The sequence below is a fragment of the Coptis chinensis genome, chromosome 4 (genome assembly GCF_015680905.1).
Source record: "Coptis chinensis isolate HL-2020 chromosome 4, ASM1568090v1, whole genome shotgun sequence".
In the NCBI taxonomy this organism is placed as follows: Eukaryota; Viridiplantae; Streptophyta; class Magnoliopsida; order Ranunculales; family Ranunculaceae; genus Coptis; species Coptis chinensis.
In genome coordinates this window covers 45129365-45150261 of record NC_141459.1, presented here as the reverse complement: position 1 = coordinate 45150261, position 20897 = coordinate 45129365, and the positions used below count along the sequence as shown (strand labels likewise).

At 37.1% G+C, this 20897-nt stretch overlaps 1 protein-coding gene across 1 annotated transcript; it reads left to right on the top strand.

Moving 5' to 3' along the window:
- Window positions 1-504: 504 nt before the first annotated feature.
- LOC147503660 (uncharacterized) lies at window positions 505-963 on the top strand. Its single transcript, XM_086604922.1, has one exon. It carries the CDS (start codon window positions 505-507, stop codon window positions 961-963), a length of 459 nt encoding a protein of 152 aa, XP_086461048.1.
- The last annotated feature ends 19934 nt before the right edge of the window (window positions 964-20897 follow it).

Here is a 20897-nt window from a genome sequence, read left to right as displayed (position 1 = left end):
AAACCACTCAGCTGGAAGATCATTGGCAAATAAAATAATGAGGCAAGGGTATTTTTGGCCTCAGATGCGAAGATATTGTCTTCGTTATGCTAAAAAGTGTATGCAATGCCAAATACATGGAAAGGCTATACATGTTCCAGCTGAGGAGTTGCACTGTGTATCGAATCCATGGCCTTTTGCACTATGGGGCATGGATATTGTCGATCCTCTAGCACCTGGAAGAGGTAAAAGACGATTCATGCTCGCGGTCACAGACTATTTCACCAAGTGGGTAGAGGCCATAGCGCGCCTTTCAGCACATAAAAGAGCAAGATGTGATAAATTTTCTTTCAAAGAGTAATATGTCGATACGGGTTGCCATATGCCATTATATTAGATAACGGGCCACAGTTCAAGGGAGAAAAAGTAAAAGCTTTCTTGGAATCATACAAGGTAAAGCATTTCACATATGCACCATATTATGCTAAGGGTAACGGGTAAGTAGAAGCAACAAATAAAACCATTATGGATAATATCAAGAAAAAGTTGGAAGACAAGAAAGGTCTCTGGGTGGATGAATTAAACAGCGTTCTGTGGGCTTATAGAATGACACCTCGAATTGCCACGGGTGAATCGCCTTTTACGTTAGCTTATGGCATGGAATCAGTAACTCCATCAAAAATGGTGGTATCGACATCCAGAACAAAGGTCTTAACGAATGGGCAAAATAATGAAGAAATGGCAGCAAAAGTCCTAAATCTCGAGGAAACAAGAGATCAAGCAAGATTAAGGCTAGACACATACCATCGGCAGCTCAAAAAAGTTTTCAACAAGAAAGTGAGAGAAAGACATTTTCAAGAAGGTGATTTGGTCTTAAAATTGGTTACTCAAGCAACTAAATTGAAAGGGGCTGGCAAGCTAGGATGGGCTTTACATCATTCACAAAGTGGGAATCAATGGAGCTTATTACTTAAAAATGACTGAAGGTGTAATATTACCAAAGCCTCAAAATGTAAACAATTTGAAAGCATTTTATCAATAAAGAATATTCTAAGTATCATGATGTATTTTTTGAAGTTATGCATTCAATAAAAAATTGATATTTCCAAAAGCAATATCTATACAAATATCGCAAATCCTCGTATTTCTAGAATTATATGTTGATAACAGGTCAAACAATAAACCCTGGTGATCTGTAGATCCATATCTCGATACCAGGTCAAACATAAACCCTGGTGATCTGTAGATCCTTATCTCGATACCAGGTCAAAGAAAAACTCTAGTGATCTGTAGATCCTCATCTCGATACCAGGTTAAAAAAATCCAATTCTTGGTAGCAATGTCAAGTTCGGGTAAAAAAATCCAGTTCTTGACAACAATGTCGAGTTTGGGTCAAAAAATCTAGTTCTTGACAGCAATGTTGAGTTCGGGTAAAAAAATCTTGGTATTGGCAGAATGTTGATATCAGGTCAAGATCATGATGAAAATCCTGATATTGGCAAAAATGTCAATATCAGGTCAAGATCGTGATGAAAATACGGGTATATGTGGTATTGTATGCTCGATACCAGGTCAAAGAATAAGGAGGCAAACACCTAAGGTATGTGACAATAAGGGATATATTTTTTTTTATTTGTCGGCTCCAAATATATCAAGGGAATAGTATCAATTTTAAATTTTGTTCTTTTTAAATAATTACAAATACCATTTGATAGAGTAGTGCGATAATAGTTCATTAAAAAAACAGATAACATAAGCAAAATAGGGCTGTTACACATAGAGTTTAAAACTAAATAACATAAAGAAAACATTAATCTTCATCTTCATCGTCATCTTCATCTTCATCTTCATCCTCATCATCACCATCTTCACCATCATCCTCGTCATCACCATCAGTCGATCGAAGACCCATCATTACCTTTTTTTATAGCAATATGGGTCTCAAAGCCATTCATCTTCATATTATTCTTCTTCCTCGTTCTCTTCTATTTCTTCTTTTTCTTCCTCTTTTTCTTCTTTTTCTTCTTCTTCTTCATGCTTTTCTTCATCATCGGAATACTCGGTGGTAGGACAGTCTGACCAATGAGGCCAGTCTGGGAGAACCATGAAAATAGCAAGAACAGTAAGGAAGTATGAAATGAGAGACATTTTTTTTTTAAGGTTTGTTGTTTTCAATAAGAGATTTACAATAGATGGTTTAGAATCATGCAGGTGAGGGTCATTTTATAATAGTAAAAAATTATAAAAATGGGGAAACTTAATGGTGATTAGCAAGAAAATGAGGAAAGTTAATAGTGATTAGCAAGAAAACGAAGAAAATTAATGAAAAAATAATTCTTGGTTATCTGTGCACGGGACGGTTTAAGGTTTAAATGATAATTCACTAAAGTTTAATGGCCTAATTTAATTAAGTGCATGTTGGGGTTTGAGCCATCTGGTTGAATTTATTTATTATTGGTAATAATGAGTTTTTATATTGAATAAATGTTACAAGTTTCATTACCAAATTTGTCTTTAAGAGAGGTTACGAGTTCGAATCCTGGTATCGGTACCAGGTCAAAGAAAAACTCCTAGTAATCTGTAGATCCTCATCTTAATACCATGTAAAAAATTATCCTCATCTCGATCCTCATATGTAGATCCTCATCTCGATCCTCATATGTAGATCCTCATCTCGATGTCGAAGATATGACTTAATTGGAGTGGTATCGAAAATATAATTTTCTTTTTAAAACCTTAATAAGTATCGATTGATACTGCTTTTAATTGGAGTAGTATCGACAATATAATATTCTTTTCAAAATCTTATTAAGTATCAATCGATACTGCTTTTAATTGGAGTGGTATCGAAAATATAATTTTCTTTTCAAAATCTTACTAAGTATCAATTAATACTACTCTTAATTGGAGTGGTATCGAAAATATAATAATTTTCTTTTCAAAACCTTAATAAGTATCAATTGATACTGCTTTTAATTGGAGTGGTATCGAAAATATAATTTTCTTTTCAAAATCTTATTAAGTATCAATCGATAATGCTTTTAATTGGAGTGGTATCGATAATATAATTTTCTTTTCAAAATCTTATTAAGTATCAATCGATACTGCTTTTAATTGGAGTGGTATCGGAAATATAATTTTCTTTTCAAAATCTTACTAAGTATTAATTAATACTACTCTTAATTGGAGTGGTATCGAAAATATAATTTTCTTTTCAAACCCTTAATAAGTATCAATCGATACTGCTTTTAATTGGAGTGGTATCGAAAATATAATTTTCTTTTCAAAATCTTAGTAAGTATCAATCGACACTGCTTTTAATTGGAGTGGTATTGAAAATATAATTTTTTTTTCAAAATCTTATTAAGTATCAATCGATACTGCTTTTAATTGGAGTGGTATCGAAAATATAATTTTCTTTTCAAAATCTTACTAAATATCAATTGATACTACTCTTAAATTAGAGTGGTATCAAAAATCTAATTTTCTTTTCAAAATTTTATTAAGTATCAATCGATACTGCTTTTAATTGGAGTGGTATCGAAAATATAATTCTCTTGTTAAAATCTTAATAAGTATCAATTGATACTACTCTTAATTGGAGTGGTATCAAAAATCTAATTTTCTTTTCAATATCTTACTAAGTATCAATTGATACTACTCTTAATTAGAGTGGTATCAAAAATCTAATTTTCTTTTCAAAATTTTAATAAGTATCAATCGATACTGTTTGTAATTGGAGTGGTATCAAAAATATAATTTTTTTTTCAAAATCTTACTAAATATCAATTGATACTACTCTTAAATTGGAGTGCTATCGAAAATCTAATTTTCTTTTCAAAATCTTATTAAGTATCAATCGATACTGCTTTTAATTGGAGTGGTATCGAAAATATAATTCTCTTGTCAAAATCTTAATAAGTATCAATTGATACTACTCTTAATTGGAGTGGTATCGAAAATCTAATTTTCTTTTCTATATCTTACTAAGTATCAATTGATACTACTCTTAATTGGAGTGTTATCAAAAATCTAATTTTCTTTTCAAAAGCTTAATAAGTATCAATCGATACTGTTTGTAATTGGAGTGGTATCAAAAATTTAATTTTCTTTTCAAAATCTTGCTAAGTATCCATTGATACTGCTTTTAATTGGAGTAGTATCGAAAGTCTAATTTTCTTTTCAGATTTTTACTAAGTATAAAAAACTATTAACAAATATATTACAAAATATAAGCAAATGACAAGAAGCAAGAAGATCTATTTTTCATAATTCAAAGGAAGTTTAAGAGAATGAGGCAAAGTAGACAGATCATTGTATCAATTTTACAAACTGAAGCAAATCATGAAGAAAACATTAACTCAGGATGGAGTCTTTGGTTTGATCTGGAACATTGCATCTGGCTTCAAGATCTAAGTCAACACTAGCAAGCATATCGATTCCCTCTAGAGTGGAGGGATCAAGACGAAATGAGTCAAGAATGAGAGATAGGGTAGCCACTGTCTCGATGGGTTTAATTGTGTCTACAACATCATCATTGGTGTTGTTCTCAATCTCGGTAGCCTTGGTATCAGCCTCGACAACTTCTTTGTCAATATTGATGGCAGCTTCAGAAGGAATATCATTTTCATTATCAGAATTAAGGTTATACTGATCAATAACATCTACAGGAAGGTATTGTTTGGAACTCTTCATGGTAGAAACACAATAATTCATATTTTCATTAGCTTCAACCAGGTCGAGATCAGCCTTGTTTATTTGGGCCACGAGATCAGCTTTTTCTTTTTCAAAATTAGTTTTTTCTGTCTCGAGTTTCACTTCCATCTCTGCATAAGAGCGCTTCAGTTCATCAATCAATGGGGTAGTCTTTTCAAAAAAAAGTCTTCAGATTGGCATTAGCTGTTTGTCTAGCTGTTTCGGAAGCACCTAGTTTTGTTATAGTTAGAGCATGTTTTCTTTTTTCTTCTTTAATGATAAGAGCCCAAAACTGTAGTTTTAACCCCTTAATAATCATACTGTTAGACCAATTATGTGAATAATAAGTAAGAGTTAACACTGATTCACGCTGCGTTTTTATGCATTTCGGGCTTCAAAGTCCATTATGTGCGTAAATGTACCACTTTAGCGAGATAAAGGAGCAAAAGTCAACTTCCTTCCGAAAGCCGTATCTTTGGACTCAGACCTCGGAATTGGGCATACCTTATGTCAAAACGACCGGCTCGGAAAGAGCTTTGCAATGGTCCAAGCCTTGACCCAATCAGAGGAGCAGAAGTGGACGAAAAGTCTGTGGAAGTCAACTGCAGCTGAAGAGGCCTTTTGGATTTGAAAGAATGGGGTTTTGGACTGATTCTCACGCCCCAAACCCTGGCTCCAAGCCCATGCACGAATTTGGATCTGAATGTATAAGAAGAAAAGCTTAAGTCTTTGTTAATGGTAGATAGATAATGGTAGATTAATTAGTAGAGAATTAGGGTTCATAGCTTAGAATAGAAAGTAGCCATTAAAATAGCTTCTAGATCTAGATTTAATTGTTTTTCTTTAATTAGTTTCAAATCCCTTATTAGATTAAACCTTTGAATCTTGTTCTTCATTTGATTAGATCAATAAAGTAGTATTCTTTATCCATTTCGATTTTTGTCAATTCCAATTCTAGATCTAATTTCAATTCATGTCCTTAGTTCAATTTAGTCATTAAATTAGATTTCATTATTGTTTAATTAAATAAATTTCAATGCTTTATATTATGTTTAGTTTTAATATAAATGGAAATGATTATGAATGATTCAAGGCTAAACCTCCATTAGAGGGGTTGTGAAGCCTTGATGAAAGCTTCGATTATCGACATCGAGTATATCGCCGTATTTTCTATTCCACTCTAGAAATGATTAGTTCACCATGAGAATGGGTTTAATTGTTCACATGCTAGTTATAATTGGTAGAAATGCCATGTATAATTAGGGATTAGGAATAACCAATTGTTCGCTAAGCGGTTGATTCGGATTCTGACGATTAAATCGTCGTTAGTGGATTAAGTTGAGTTATGGTGGAATCAATCCCCTCTAACTCCTTATCATAGAATCAACGTAGCATTCCCGTGTAGTATTCTGATAACCGACTAGTTGCATCTTGTGGGTAGTTGCATCGTAGGTATAATTCCCTTCAGTAAAACTCTCATAGACTTAAAAGCGACTAGTTAGATTAGAAAACATCCATGCTAGAGCACTAGGAGTGGAACGAACTCTATCTACTCCCCTATATCTCAATTGGTTGAGAGTAGAATAAATCTTTGATAAACAAGATAGCATCAATCAGTAAGTTTAGTTTACTTACGTTTTGGATTCATCGAATATCTCGTAGGTAAAGCTAGCCATTTGAATTTATCAAATGGCGCCGCTGCCATCTTAGTTGCACTTTATCATTGTTTTCATAATAGAATTAGTAATTTTTAAGTCCCATTTCACCCACCCACCCTTGTTTGATTCATACTGTGGTTGCCGTTTCAGTTTTGGAAAAATTCCGCGAGAAAACGCACTGAGCGCGCCCGCGCCCAAAGAGAGCGCGACCCGCGCTATCTTACTGGACTTCTCGTTTATACACTGAGCGCGCCCGCGCCCAAAGAGAGCGCGACCCGCGCTATCTTACTGGACTTCTCGTTTATACACTGAGCGCGCCCGCGCCCAAAGAGAGCGCGACCCGCGCTATCTTACTGGACTTCTCGTTTTTACACTGAGCGCGCCCGCGCCCAAGATAGAGCGCGCCCGCGCCCTTCTCTGAATTTCCAGGATTTCCACAGTTTGATTCAAACTTCGAGTTGACAAGCTTTCAGTGTTCTATTCTCTTATAAACACTGAACACGCGTACCCAAGACGCTATTCATAAGCGAAGCAAGGGCCTTGTCAGGTATTCCTTTCTTCCACACCTCGCGTCTCCCCGTTAGAGGGTTTATACTAGTATATCGAATTGTTTGGAGTGTTGCATGTGTAGTTAAGCTCGACTTAGTCTTGCATGAGATTAAGGTCTGGTCGTACAAAAACACCGAACGTAAATACACAACAACATCAACAATCAAGTCTATCTAGTATACCACACACTACACCTCTAACTACTATCACACACACACCATACCCGATATAATGGGGAAGAAAGAGACTCCTCTCTCGGACTTCTACAAAGCCTTGACGATAGCCCCAAATCTTGCATCGTTCTAGCAAACCCAGTGGGATTTCAGAAATCCCTCCAAATATTTTTAATTTGTTACCCGCTTTTCATGGTTTAGACCATGAAAAACCTTACCAAAGATACGTGGGATTGAACAAGTCCTAACAACATTCCACCATCCTACGGTTGGTTGAACAAATTAAATTAAGGGTATTCCCTTTCACCTTAGCCGATAAAGCGCGTCTTGGTTAACTGCCCAAAGCCTTTATTACTGGACTTCGACTGGGCTAAACTTGTTCAACTGCTTATGGAACATTTTACCCACCCCTAAAGACGGATGAGATGCTTTCTAAGATTCATTTCTTTTCGACAAAATCCTCGAAACATTTTCGGAGGCTTGGAATCGTTTCACCGATCTCGCTTATAGAGTGTCCACATCATAACTTAGCGAAAAGACACGTTTAGTTAGGTTGCCTTTTCAAAGGACTTCAACATCACCATAAAAAGTCCTTGACATAATGAATGGGGGTAGTTTCTTAAACAAAGGAGCCTCCTGAGGCTTATAAATTTTTAGAGGACCAAACTAAGCGTAATAATAATTGGGGGTAGTGACGATTACTTCCGGCTCCGGCTAGTTCTTCTTCCACGCTTAAAATTTACCCGATGTTTGAGGTTAAATCGATCCCGAGCTTAAAACTCTAATTGAATCCCTCACAAAAAGGTAGATGCCATTTCTCAGACAACAAAAGCCAATCCCGTTATGAATGTAAATTCAAATCCATGTAGTTTCATTGGAGCCCCGAGCATCCCTAATCCCACAATCTATAGCCTATGAACAGCTTGTTCCATTAATAGTGAACCTAACGCCGCGGGAGACAAAATCCCAATTTCGGTTGGAGAAATAACCAAAACGCCACACCTCGAGGGTACAATCATCAATATAGTTAGGCCGGCGCAGAAGCTTTAACCAAGCTCCACTACGACAAGGACGGTCGGGGTAATTTTAATAATTATAACAACCAAGTGCAACCTCGACAAGGTCAAGCACAAGGTCAAGGTAATTATAATAATTATAATGCTAATAGAGGTATCGTTCCGTAAATAATAACTATCAAAATCCACCAATAAATAATTCACGGAAATAGTTCGAAGAACACCACCCGCGACCACTACACCCACACAACCGGATCGTCTTGACACCTTTATACAAGTGAGCCAAAACTTTTTCAAACAATGGCTCAATCCAACCAACAAATTTCTACAATCCAATCCGAACTAATTTAACCCAACGGTTGGCTCAAGATAAAGCCCAAACCAAAGGTGTGTTTCGTGTAACGCAAATACCTAATCCTAAAACAACAAACACAGACCTTTGAGGTAAATCCGATAATACTAGTAATGAATTTGAAAATGTAGGTGAGATAAATGCCATCACCACTCTCCGCTAGCGAGTGGTTGATAACAAAGTAACTATGCCTATAGTTACCCCACCCGAAGAGTCCCTACACCGCTATATTACTAGATCTTTGAAATAGAAACCTAAGAGCCTACCACCGTAGAGGTACCCGCCACAACACAACTTAAGAAACAAAAGCCACGGTTAAACATCCAGGGTGATACCATTGCTAAATATCGTGAAACCACCGTTTCCACAAAAATTAGCCATGTTAACTAAGGATACAAATTATGAGGAGATTAGGGATGTTTTAAGAATCTAACTATAAACCTTCCTTCCTCGAAGCTATTAAAAAGCTACCACATCATGCTAAGTTTCTTAAGGAATTGTGTACTACTACTAGGCGTGAAGACCAATATACCAAAAGACGCTTTTAACGAACAATTCCCTAACCTTATCTCCGAACATAATGGGATTGTTAAGTACAAGGACCACGGTCGTCCTACTATACAATGCACCTTAGGAGATTCCTATCGACTACGATCAGCTTTATTAGACACTGGGGCTAGTGTTAACTTACTCCCATTTTATTTGTATATACAAAATAGGTCTAGACAAAATGCAACCCACTAAAATGACGTTGCAATTAGGCGATCGGTCTATTAAGTATCCCCAGGGTGTAGTCGAAAATGTGTTGGTAAAAGTTCCGGGATTTCTACTATCCGGCTGATTTTGTAGTCCTCGATACGAGGAAATCGCTAACGACTCATCCGATCATTTTCGTCCCCTTCTTGGCAAACTCCAACGCGGCTCATTAATTAAAGTGATGGTTCAATGTCCATGTCTTTTGGCCATCTTGTTTGTTGAAGTCAATGTTTTTAAAACAAGGACCGCGATTACCGGTCGATCATGGATGGAGAGGTTAGCATGATCGAGAGCTTTGCTTTCGAGATTATTTCAACAACACGTTCCACGATAGTCATATGCCCAAAATTATTTCCTTTGGGCGGTCCGGACTCGATATTTTCTTTCCTACACTAGTCGATACCGCGTATTATTGATGAGGATGGGATAGATGACTTTCTCAAAGATGTAAAGGACTACCATAGTAATGTGGATATGACCAATCTAGATGAGGAATTTGATGAGTTTCTTCGGTGGGTGACAATTCACCCTATCAAGAACTAACTAGCCTGACATCCACCTCGATTCCCCTCCTTCCACCCTTTCAAAGGAACCCCGAGTTTGCACTCGATCCTATTGTTTCTTCTGTACTCTATAATTTTTTAAATCCTCCTAACAAAAGCGGATACTTGAGGAAGGACAAACTTTGTGACACCTTCATTTTTCAAAATTGAGGCCGATCCCTGCAATGAATGAATGAGTTCGATTAATTCTAAAACCAAATCCTCATTAGGTATGCGCGGTTTGTCTTTCTACAACTTATCCATATCCACCATATCCTTCACAACCATTCACTTTTCCACACTTATTTACTAGAACACCCACTCGTTCAAAATGAAAAAGAAGGTGCATGATAGGTTACCTGATAGGGTTACCCAACTTTCGTTTGGATTCCACTAGTCCAAATTTGAAATTTAGGAAATCTTGGTGTTTCATTGTATTTGGATATGTTTCTTTGTGATATTTATTTATGGAATGATCCACAACTATTTAGGTTGTTGATATATGATCAACCTGCATGTTCATACATATGTCTTAGATAAAGTCTTGAGTACGACTATAAACGACTCAATTTACGTGTTGGTGCATTTCCTTTCATTCCATATATATTGGTGAGTGCACCATTAAAGGTAACCGGCCCTCCCTATGGGTGTGTGGGTATGTAATCTGGATCCTAAGTCCACGGTTCACATAATTCACGTTTTCACTCTTGCATGTTTTCTGGTTTTGAGTCATGTTTTCTATGGTGTGAATTATGTCTTTATTGCTTATTGTTTTTCTTCTAAAACTAAAATAAAAAAAATATAAAATAAACATAAGTAATCTATGAAGTCTCGAATCGACTTTAAAAGACCATTCTTAAAACAAATTTTCTAAGCTTGTTGTAAAAATTTGTTTGGGGGAACTTCAAGGTGTTAAATTTCCGTACTAAATGTTTTATGTCCCACTAGAGTCAAGCAGGCGTTTTATTGTATTACGATTTCGGATTGACATGATCTATTAATTTAGAGTTCATTCGTTAAGCGATAACTTTACGTCATGCACGCACCGGGCGTTTTCCACTATCTCATATGTCATCCTAAGTCGGAATAGAAAATGTTTTATGGATCATTGGATAGGAAATTCTCTCCTGATCATTTCCATATCTCATTCGCAAATATCGGACCGGTAACGAAGCGGGAATTTTGATTTGAAATTCGCGAAAAATCGAAAAAATCGAAAATTTTGATTTTGGGCTTGGGCCCAACTCGCGCCCACCCGCGCCCATGGAGAGCGCGCTCGCGCTCTTACATTCTCACGACCAGTTCATCGTTTCATCTTCCATTAACGCCATTACCAAGCTCCAAACCTAAAAGAAAATCAAAATAAAAAGAAAACACAAACAACCCACGCCAAAAAATCAAATCCAAACCTCAAATCGACTTCAAAACACCAACCATCACTACCACCACCGATTTCTATTATCAAAACCACCGAAATTTAAAAAATTTTGGTGCTGCCGCCACCACGCCACCACCACCATTGTTCTTAAGGTCAGTCAAGCTAAACCACCACCACCACATCCTATATAAACCCCAATCGACATTTCAAAAACTAGATGGCTCAACGCCGTATTATACGGAGCAGATCTTCACGCCGACCATTTTAAGCGCCGTTTTACGGTGACGAAATGGCTAGTAGAGACTGGAATAGTCTCTGGTACTCGACCGAAGACTTCTACCATGAAGACTTGGTCAGACGGTTCTACAACACCCGGGAGTTGGAGGGGAGTAAGATTTTTGTGTTGGTGAGGAAGAAGAGGAGGGAGTTGACTACTGGGGCTGTTGGTGAGATTCTAGGCATTCCGCCTAGAATCAATCTGATGCCGTAATACAGGATCCCCGGTTTGATGGGGTTGAGCCGTTGATGGGCGTTAAATAAATCATCAATGGAGCTACAATCAAACTCCCATCGCGGCGCCGAGGCTTCTCGAGGACCAACCAACCTGGCTGACCGGATTAGTTGGAATGTCCTTAGCAGGACAAGGTCATTGACATCGGTCCCGACTAACGCCTCCCACGTCCTATGGATACTCCGGAGGGCCGGAGCACGATTTCGTATCCCGGAGTTTTTCTCGAACATAATCGAGGGAGGATCGGAAGGTCGTTGGCACCTCTTCTGTGCTTATCACTAAGATCATGTTGAAGATGAAGGCAACTCCGGCCACGAGAGGATTTACATTACCCCGCGGGAACCCGCGATCTATAGGAGTAAACGTGTCCAACAAGTCCGAAATTCATCCGGGATAGGAACGGTGAGGAGGAGGAGCGGCGAGGGTAGATGAGGATGAGTCGGGAGGAGGATGAGGAGGATGGCACCCGCTTTGATCTGGATGCCTTCCAGAGGTGTTGGTCCGATCTTTGGCGCATGACTATGCTACATAGGGGTACGTTCGTTCACTCAACACCTCGCGGCATCTCCTCGGGACTCGGCAGGGCCACCATTCACCACAACCGAGCTCCGCTCCAGCAGGAGGATGAGAGATGGGAGCGAGCCGTGGTCGATGGAAGCCCCCGTCGCATTTAGAGTAGATGATGCTAATTCGCTTCCCACCACATTCATCGCATCACTCGCCTCACACAAATGCAAGCAGGCATGGCGTCGTCGGCCGACATTCGAGGCTATTGGACACGGACCTTCGGAGTTCGAAGAGCCACCACCGAGATCAGACCCTCCGCCACCGCTTGGCGAGGTGTTTTAGAGAGGATGAGGAGTGATAGTCTGTTATTTATGTTTTAGTAGTTGTTGTTTTATTTACTTTTGTTGTCTTTATTGTAATGTAATTTTTATTTCATAATGTGAATCTTGTGATATTCCAAATGAAATTTTAATATAAGGGTTCATTTTCATTTTGTGTGCTTGTGTTCATATTGACCCCACCTTCCCCAACTTGGTTGGGGGTGGTTTGATTATTTCAAAGGCGTATTTTTATAAAAAAAAAAAAAACCACCGTGTTAGAATTTCTTTGCGAGTAATGTGAAAATATGGTAGTTTAGGCATATCCGTGATTGAGAATCATTGTAGGATGAAATCTAGATTAAATAGGTATATTCAGTCATAAAATCCAAATAAGAGATACTGGGTTTGAATTAGAATCCGGAGATGAGTTGTTTTGACCGTTTTGAGTTTGGAAATTTTAGGTTTTTCCTGAACCGCGAAATTAGTTTTGGCAACTTTCCCGATCCATTCTAGCAACTTTAAGCCTATATAAACTTGATACAATCTATCCTCACAACTCACACTACACCTAAACTCCATCACTCACCCTTCACACCCGCGATTCCCACGTTTCGACTTCATTTTCGCAATTCTGCAACTCGGAGCGCGCCCGCGCCCTAGTTGAGCGCCCTCGCGCCCTAAAATTCTGTCAGAAAAATTTGGTCAGAGCGCGCCCGCGCCCTAGTTGAGCGCGACCCGCGCTAAGTTACTGGAAATCAAAAATACAAAGAGCGCGCCCGCGCCCTAAGTTGAGCGCGCCCGCGCCCTGACTTCTCTGGACCAGAAATTTTCCAGTTTTCGCGCGTAGTATCCGGATCATTCGCAGCTATTCCAAAGCGTAATTTTGAGATGACATCTCCAATATTGATACCGAACAGTCTTTTCGAAGATTTGTTCCAAAGCATTACTTCTTTTTTGATTCTCTTGGTTTCATGAGGTGATCAATCATATGTTGGTAGAACCTCTTATGGTAAGACCGGGTGAACTTTATTCTCCAGCACTTGCATCTTATTTTTATAATAACTGCATTTTCTTTGAGAGACCGGACGGAGAACAAGTGTTCTCCATCAACATCGATAACGAACCAACGGAGATACGAGGTTCTTGCTAGCATTTGTTCTTGGACTTGCTATGCCCTACACAATTGATATACAAGACCCATGGTGCTATTGGGTCGATAATATGCATGTCTACACTTATGAGTCTTTGCACGCAGGCTTACCTTCTTATTTTCATCAGGCATTTTCTTTGCTCAGATAAGGACCAAGGGACTATAACGTTACCCTCAGTGCTTTGTCCATGAACATAAGGCTGATTATGTTTTGGATAATGCTAAACATTTTAGGGAATGGCGTTTTCTTAACAATGACGCCACTTGCAGGGTGGAACGTCCTTTGCTTTAGCCAACATGGGCCGCTCTATTTTGATGGTACCTTCCCAGACTTTGATGTCTAGTTTAATATACGAGCGCTTATCTTATGAGGCATATAATTAGTGAGCTTCTTATGCTCGTTCTAATTTCCGTGACCTTATGCTATATTTCTTTCTGTTTTTTGTACATTTGAGAAATTCGTTTCACCGGATTGGATTAAACCGCGTAGAACCTATGCTAACATGTGACTCACTAAACAACGAATTAACAACGCTTCATAGTATTATCCCATCTTTCCTTTACAGTATACCATGACTAAAAAAAAAAGCATGGGTGGGCGGATACTAACCTCCGTGTCTCAAAGGACCTACACCCTCTCATCCGGACCAAGTGGCACTTAATAAGGTTAGCAACCATAGATGATAAATGGCGTGAAGCACGGCAAATTATCATAGCATGGCAGGGGCCGCGAGGAACCTATGCATGCTTTATAGAAGTTTATTGGGATGGGTTTACGAAGATGACGAATAACGGCAATAGTTTTATTTTCTGGAGGTAAGTTTTAGTTTCTGTTTTGTGGCTATGTCCACTTATGTCCCAAGCAATTTAATTAAGTTAACCCCATAATGGGTGGAACTCTTATATAGAGTTGCGTCGTTTTAACCCCTTTTATTTCCAATATATTAAGTACGTTACAACATTGTTTTGCGGATGTTTTTCGAATTTCACCTCAGCATTCCTTAACGGTATTATTCCTACCCTCTTTTTTTTACCTGATGCTTTGAGGACAAAGCATGCTTAAATCTTTGTTAATATTAGGAATCATGTGTAATTAAGACATCTTCTAGTTAGGATATACTTCATATATATAATATCATTTGTTTTTCGAGTTAAAATTTCAAAATTTAAAGCTCTGTAAATAAATAAGTTTATGCTTTATACACTTTTAATCATATGAATATTGGTATTGTTTTTTTCTCCATGCTCTTAACAATCCCCCCTAGAAGTCTCCATGATAGTTTTAATACATTAGAATAATTTAGAAACTTATGTTATCATTAATAATCTTTGCATCTATCTAAATAAATATATTAATGAGGGTCCATGATTGTTAGCGGTAAGTTGAAATCTAATTCCCTTAGAGTACTTATTCTACAAATCCTGTGAGAATATAGCCTAAAGTTGTCATTATATGAAGCAAAACATTTGAGAAATTTGACACTGAGGAGAAGGTAAAATCCGGATAGAAAATCACATCGTCCACTTGCAAACAAGTTGATCACTAAACCATATCCTAATAGTGAGAATTTAGGCGCTCTTTGGATCGATATAGCCTTTCTTGATGAAATTCAAACCTATGAATTATTTTCCGCTAGTCACCACTCGGGTGGTAGTCTTTACAGTCCTCCCTGCCACGGTAGTTTCTTTAGCCTTCCATACACCAGGAGGAACTACAATTCCTTTACCCCGTTACAAAACAAAACACAAAATAAAAAAAAAAAAGATAAATTAAAACCTTCCCCAAAATTTGTTTTAAATAAGTCCCGAATAGAATGGAGCAAGAAAAGAAAAGAGAAAAACACCTCATTCAAGCGTAAACAAAATTGTTACTTGCTTTTCGTAAAATAAAGAAATAAGTTTCCATCCAAAGAAAAGAAAAGAAATAAAATAAAAAAACTCAAAAAATTCTAAAAAGGGAGATCCCAGCCAAAAAAAAAAAAAAATATATTTAAACTTAATCAAACTCATGTTTAAGGGATGGAAACAAATGTATGTTGACAAAAGAAAATAACAAGGTTTTCTCTAAAATGTTACATATCTAAGACTCTATTATCATCGGACTTGTCCTTTTTTGAATATCCATTTCCTTAAACCAAATTCTTAAACCATCTCCTAATCCTCCATAACACCTAATAAAGACCTAGGCATAAAATTAAATCAGGAATAGTTAGTGTGATAGTAAGTGGCAGATGTGTTTGATTGACCCCGGCTTCCTTGTTGTCATTGAAAATGTAAGGTAAAACACTCAAAATTTTCTCCACCGGGGATTGTTTTTTGAATGTAATAAGATTAACAAAGGAGATTAAAATAAACTCGAGGTGATTCAAAAAAATCGTTGTTTCTTGACTATTATTGTGAGAACTCTTAATAGGAGAAAACCGATTATGACCATATTTCTTATTCTAAGTTCATAGAAACAAACAACAATAATTCAAACAGTTGATGATACTACTCATTGTATATATGTTTATTGTAGATGATTGATTATTATGCATATATTAACTTAGGGTTTTGACCGGTTATTCTTATATAATTCTTTATTGATTCTCTTTCTCTTATGTATAGATATCAAATGAAAGCAAATTTATGGGAAGTTGAAACAATAGTTTTATTTTTCCATATTAAAAGTCGTCAGATATAAAATACAAAAGATTTAGATGAAGTTTGTGAGTAATCAAACTTTCTCCTCATTTTTCTTTTCAACTTCAAGTCGTTGTACCTAATAATGGTAGCAACCATCTAACTCTAAAAGAGAGGCTCTAAAAATAAAGACAAAGAAATCAAATTAGTGGGCTCCATCAAAAAATTAATTTTATTTTAACAGGCCTTGTTGCGATATTTTGACTTCAAAATGAACTAAAATTTCATAGTCTCCTCTGTCATTTTCAACTTTTATATAAACAAAATTAGGGTTTAAAAAGAATAACCTAAAAAGGTAGGGTTTGGGAACATTAACCCATTTTGGTCACTTATTATAAGGTTGACAAAAATGAGACTATAAGAAAGAGAATTTGGGAATTATATTGAACCAAATGTGAGTGTGTAATACCATTTGATCATCCAGCAATTAGTGCTTCTCTTTGGTTGTGGATTAGGTTCAAGCCAAAAATTCTGTGTCCGATAGTTTGCTATCAAAGTTTATAATTTAAGAGCATTAACAAATGGTACTTTACGGTTTAAAGCTTCATTTTATGCATTTTAGGCTTCAAAGTCCATTATGTGCAGAAATGTGCCACTTTAGTGAGATAAAGGAGCAAAGGTCGGTTGCTAAGGAGTTCTGTGATTAAAGGCCAAGATTCAAGAAGACAAAGCCTTTCTAAAGCCTGGTCAAAAGCTGAAAAGTCGACGCGGTAAATGAAGACACAAAGTCAAAAGAAAACTTCCTAAGACCGTATCTTTGGACTCAGACCTCGGAATTGGGCCTACCTTATGTCAAAACGACCGGCTCGGAAAGAGCTTTCCAATTGGTCTAAGCCTTGACCCAATCAGAGGAGCAGAAGTGGATGAAAAGTCTATTGAAGCCAACTGCAGCTGAAGATGCCTTTTTGGACTAAAAGAATTGGGTTTTGGGCCTGATTCTCTGGCCCAAAACATGGCTCCAAGACCCATGCACGAATTTTGGATCTGAAAGTATAAAAACAAAAGCTTGACTCTTTGTTAATGGTAGATAGTTAGACCTAGATTAGAATTAGATTAGTTAGCCTCCATTAATGAGTTTAGAACTTAGTTTAAAATTTCATTTCTTGTTTTAGATTAATTTCTTGAATCATTGAATATCATTCATTAGATAAATAAAATAGTTATTATTCTTGTCATTTCGATTTTTGTTATTTCAATCTATTAGATCTAGTTTTAATTATTGTTGGTTACCATTTCTTAGTTGTTAATTAGAATTTAATTATTGTTTAATTTAGATTAGTAAATTTCGAATCTTGATATTATGTTTAGTTTAGATTCATATGGAAATGATTGTGGAATGATTCTCGGCTAAACCTCCATTAGAGGGGTTGAGAAGCCTTGATGAAAGCTTGATTCCGATTATCGTAGAGTCGTCGTAATTTCTATTCCACTCTAGAAACGATTAATTCGCCATGAGAATGGGTTTAATCGTTCACATGCTAGTTATGAAATGGTAGAAATGTCATGTGTAATTAGGGATTAGGAAGAACCAATTGTTCTGCGTAGCAGTTCAATTCGGATTACGACGATTCATCGTTAGTGAGTTAAGTTGAGTTAAGGTGGAATCAATCCCCCCTAATTCCTTATTATAGAATCAACGTAGTATTTCCGTAGTTGAATCAATTATAGTTTGTATCTTGTGGGTAGTTGCATCGTAGTATAAATCCCCCTCGTAAAACTCTCATTAGACTTAAGACCGATTAGTTAAACTATGAAATCATTTCATGCAAGAGAACTAGGAGTGGAACGAATTTGTTACTCCACTCTATTTCGATAGAATTGAGAGTAGAAACTTTGATAAATATAGACACATAATTTAGTTTTAGTTTACTTACGTTTTGAGTTCATCGTTCATTTCGTAGGTAAACTATTCAATTTTTTCGTTTCTCATTATCCAACTTGAGACATTACAATTGATATGTCAAAAGTAACCTCTAACAAAAAGAAAAAGTTTCTTGTTTTTACCTAGAACTCTACCCCACATTACCTACAATGGTACCACATCAACTATCCAACATTGCACCTCCATTACATAACTTACACAGATATGGACATAAGTTATAAAGTTGTATCATCCAAAAACAAGCTTTATTCCCAAGCTTAGCAACCTAGCTCTCATTCCTATAACAATTGCCTCTTTGACCTAGTTACTCTGACAGGTGCTTGTTCTTTTACATCCTGCTGCACTGGTACTACTTCCTCCTGTTGTACTGGTGGTTCACGGGATCCCAACACTGCTACTGTGTCAGAGACTAATGGAAGCGTAGTATAACACCCCGACTTTTATTTGCTTTTCCTATAATAATATTAATATTAATAATAATAATAATGTAAATAAATAACAGAGATAAATACACAGTAGTTTTTGGATAAAAGCCCGTGAGTAAGTAGATAGGTTTAAAACCCTTGTTTTCGGGGAGGTTTTAAAAACCAGAAAATAGGGGTTTCTCACGTAGAGTTTTTAGGGAAAAACAAAACGAGAGTTTTAGAAAAAAAAAAAAAGCGAGGGTTTATAAAAAAAAAAGGGGGAGAGTTTTACTGAAAAAGTTTGAACAAGAAAGATCGGCCCGTTTGTGGCGAAGAGGCGTTAGGTTTTCGGGTTTTTAGCTCTCGGAAGTCGTTAGGTTTTAAACGGTGAGTAGTCATATTTTTTTCTATTTCACCTCACCTTGAGTTTTACAGTTTTATGGTACGAAGAAAAACTTAGTTTTCCACTTAGTATTTTTGTTCTGTATATTCTTTCGTTGTTGTTTTCTGTCGAATTGATAAACATGTTAATCATACTGATTTGCGAGACTATGAAATGGTATTGGTAAAGTTTTGTGTGCTGTTAATGGCGGCGTATGCCCAACAGCAGAAATCGTCTAGGATTTCGTTTGAACTCTTATATTGTGGTATTGAAATTGTATGGTAGTTGTTTTGGGTTGTATGCGAATTGATTGTCGCGAGGGATTGAGTGTAGATTCGTGGGGAGGGCTGTGAGTGCTGTGGAAAGCTCCAAGCAGCCATTAATGGCGACAAAATCAGCACCAAATCGCATGCGTTTTTTATTGTTTGATTAGTGTTTTTGTTTGGTTTTTGTTGAGAATTTGTTGTGGGGTTGAGGTGGATGTGTTGGTGTGGATTGGGTGTTGGAGAGTGGACAATTGGAGCTTTACAGAGTGATTTAATGGCGTCATTCGAATTTTTCCAATATATTAGAATCATGATTTGATGGTATAGGTGTGTAGGGGTTTTTGCGAGGATGAAAACCGCTGGGTTCTTTCTGTCATGGATGGCCGGTGGTGGCCGTTGTGGTGGTCGGTGGTGGCTGGAGAATGAAGGAGTGAAGGAGATGAACAGTAGCAAAAACGATTTTGGGCTTGGGCCAAAATCGTGGGCTAATATCTTTTATTTTTTTATTTTAAAAATTTGACTTAAGTTAGACTATGGGCCCTAGTGCTTTGGGCTTTTGGGTTTTTTGGAGTTTAGGTTAGGTTGACCAATATAGACTGTTGACCAGAGTGGACTCTGACTTTGACTGTTGACCAGAGTGGACTTTGACTTTGACCAGGGTTGACTTTGACCAGTTGACCCGAAAATTTGACTTTTTCCTAAAATTATGATTAGGTCTATTAGAATAAGTCTAGGACTACTAGCATGTTTGACTTAGGCTAGGACCTTTATAAATATACTTGTGTACGTGTATTTACTGCTTTGTGATTTTTCAGTTTTTTACGATACACAACGTTTTGACACTTATACATTCATGAAATTAATAACGCGTAAACCAAAAATAATTAAATCAAGATATTCCTACGTTCTCTGAAATAATCTATGCAATAAAATACAATAATGCGTAAACAAAACTTACCGCACCCTTTTAGAACTCTCCACGCCTCAAGTTTTGGAATTGAGTTTTATGACTGATGATGTCATATGTAGGTGGGCATTTATTGAATGTGCCATAAATGGCCCGTTAGTGTTATATAAGGGTATTCATTGAATGTGCCATGAATGACCAGATTGTAGTGGACTGCCCTAAAGAGGAACTAAGATATTCGCCTAGCGGGTTAGTTGTATTCCTTGAGTGTACGAGAATGTAGGATTGGGTATTCCTTGAATGTGGCAGGAATGACCCAGGGCATTCATTGAATGTGCCATGAATGGCCCGTTAGTGATATGATAGGTATTCCTTGAATGTGGTGGGAATGACCTAAGGTATTCATTGAATGTGCCATGAATGACCTGAGTTTTGTGCCCAGAGATGGCTATGATATTGTGGTATTCGGTGGGAGAGAGGCACACAGGAATGTGTGATTTGGCAAATGTGTGGAGTGCAAATCGTGGAGTAGGTACTAAAGGGTGGGTGTATAAGAAAAGTAATTGAGTAATTGACAAGAGAAATTGATTTGTTTATACGAGTGTGCTTGGGTTTACCTTTGAATACATATAGAATATCTACATATGTTATATATACAAGTTCTAACTTTCTTTTGCAGGAGGGTAGGACTTAATAATATTTTGTGCAGGGACGCGGTCCTACCCTTATACAGCGGTGGACATTGGTAAGTGTAATTCAATTATTTAGATATTAAAAGGAGTTATTAG

Coding starts and splice junctions, on each gene's coding strand:
- LOC147503660 (XM_086604922.1), top strand. CDS start 505: ATGGATAATATCAAGAAAAAGTTGGAAGACAAGAAAGGTCTCTGGGTG.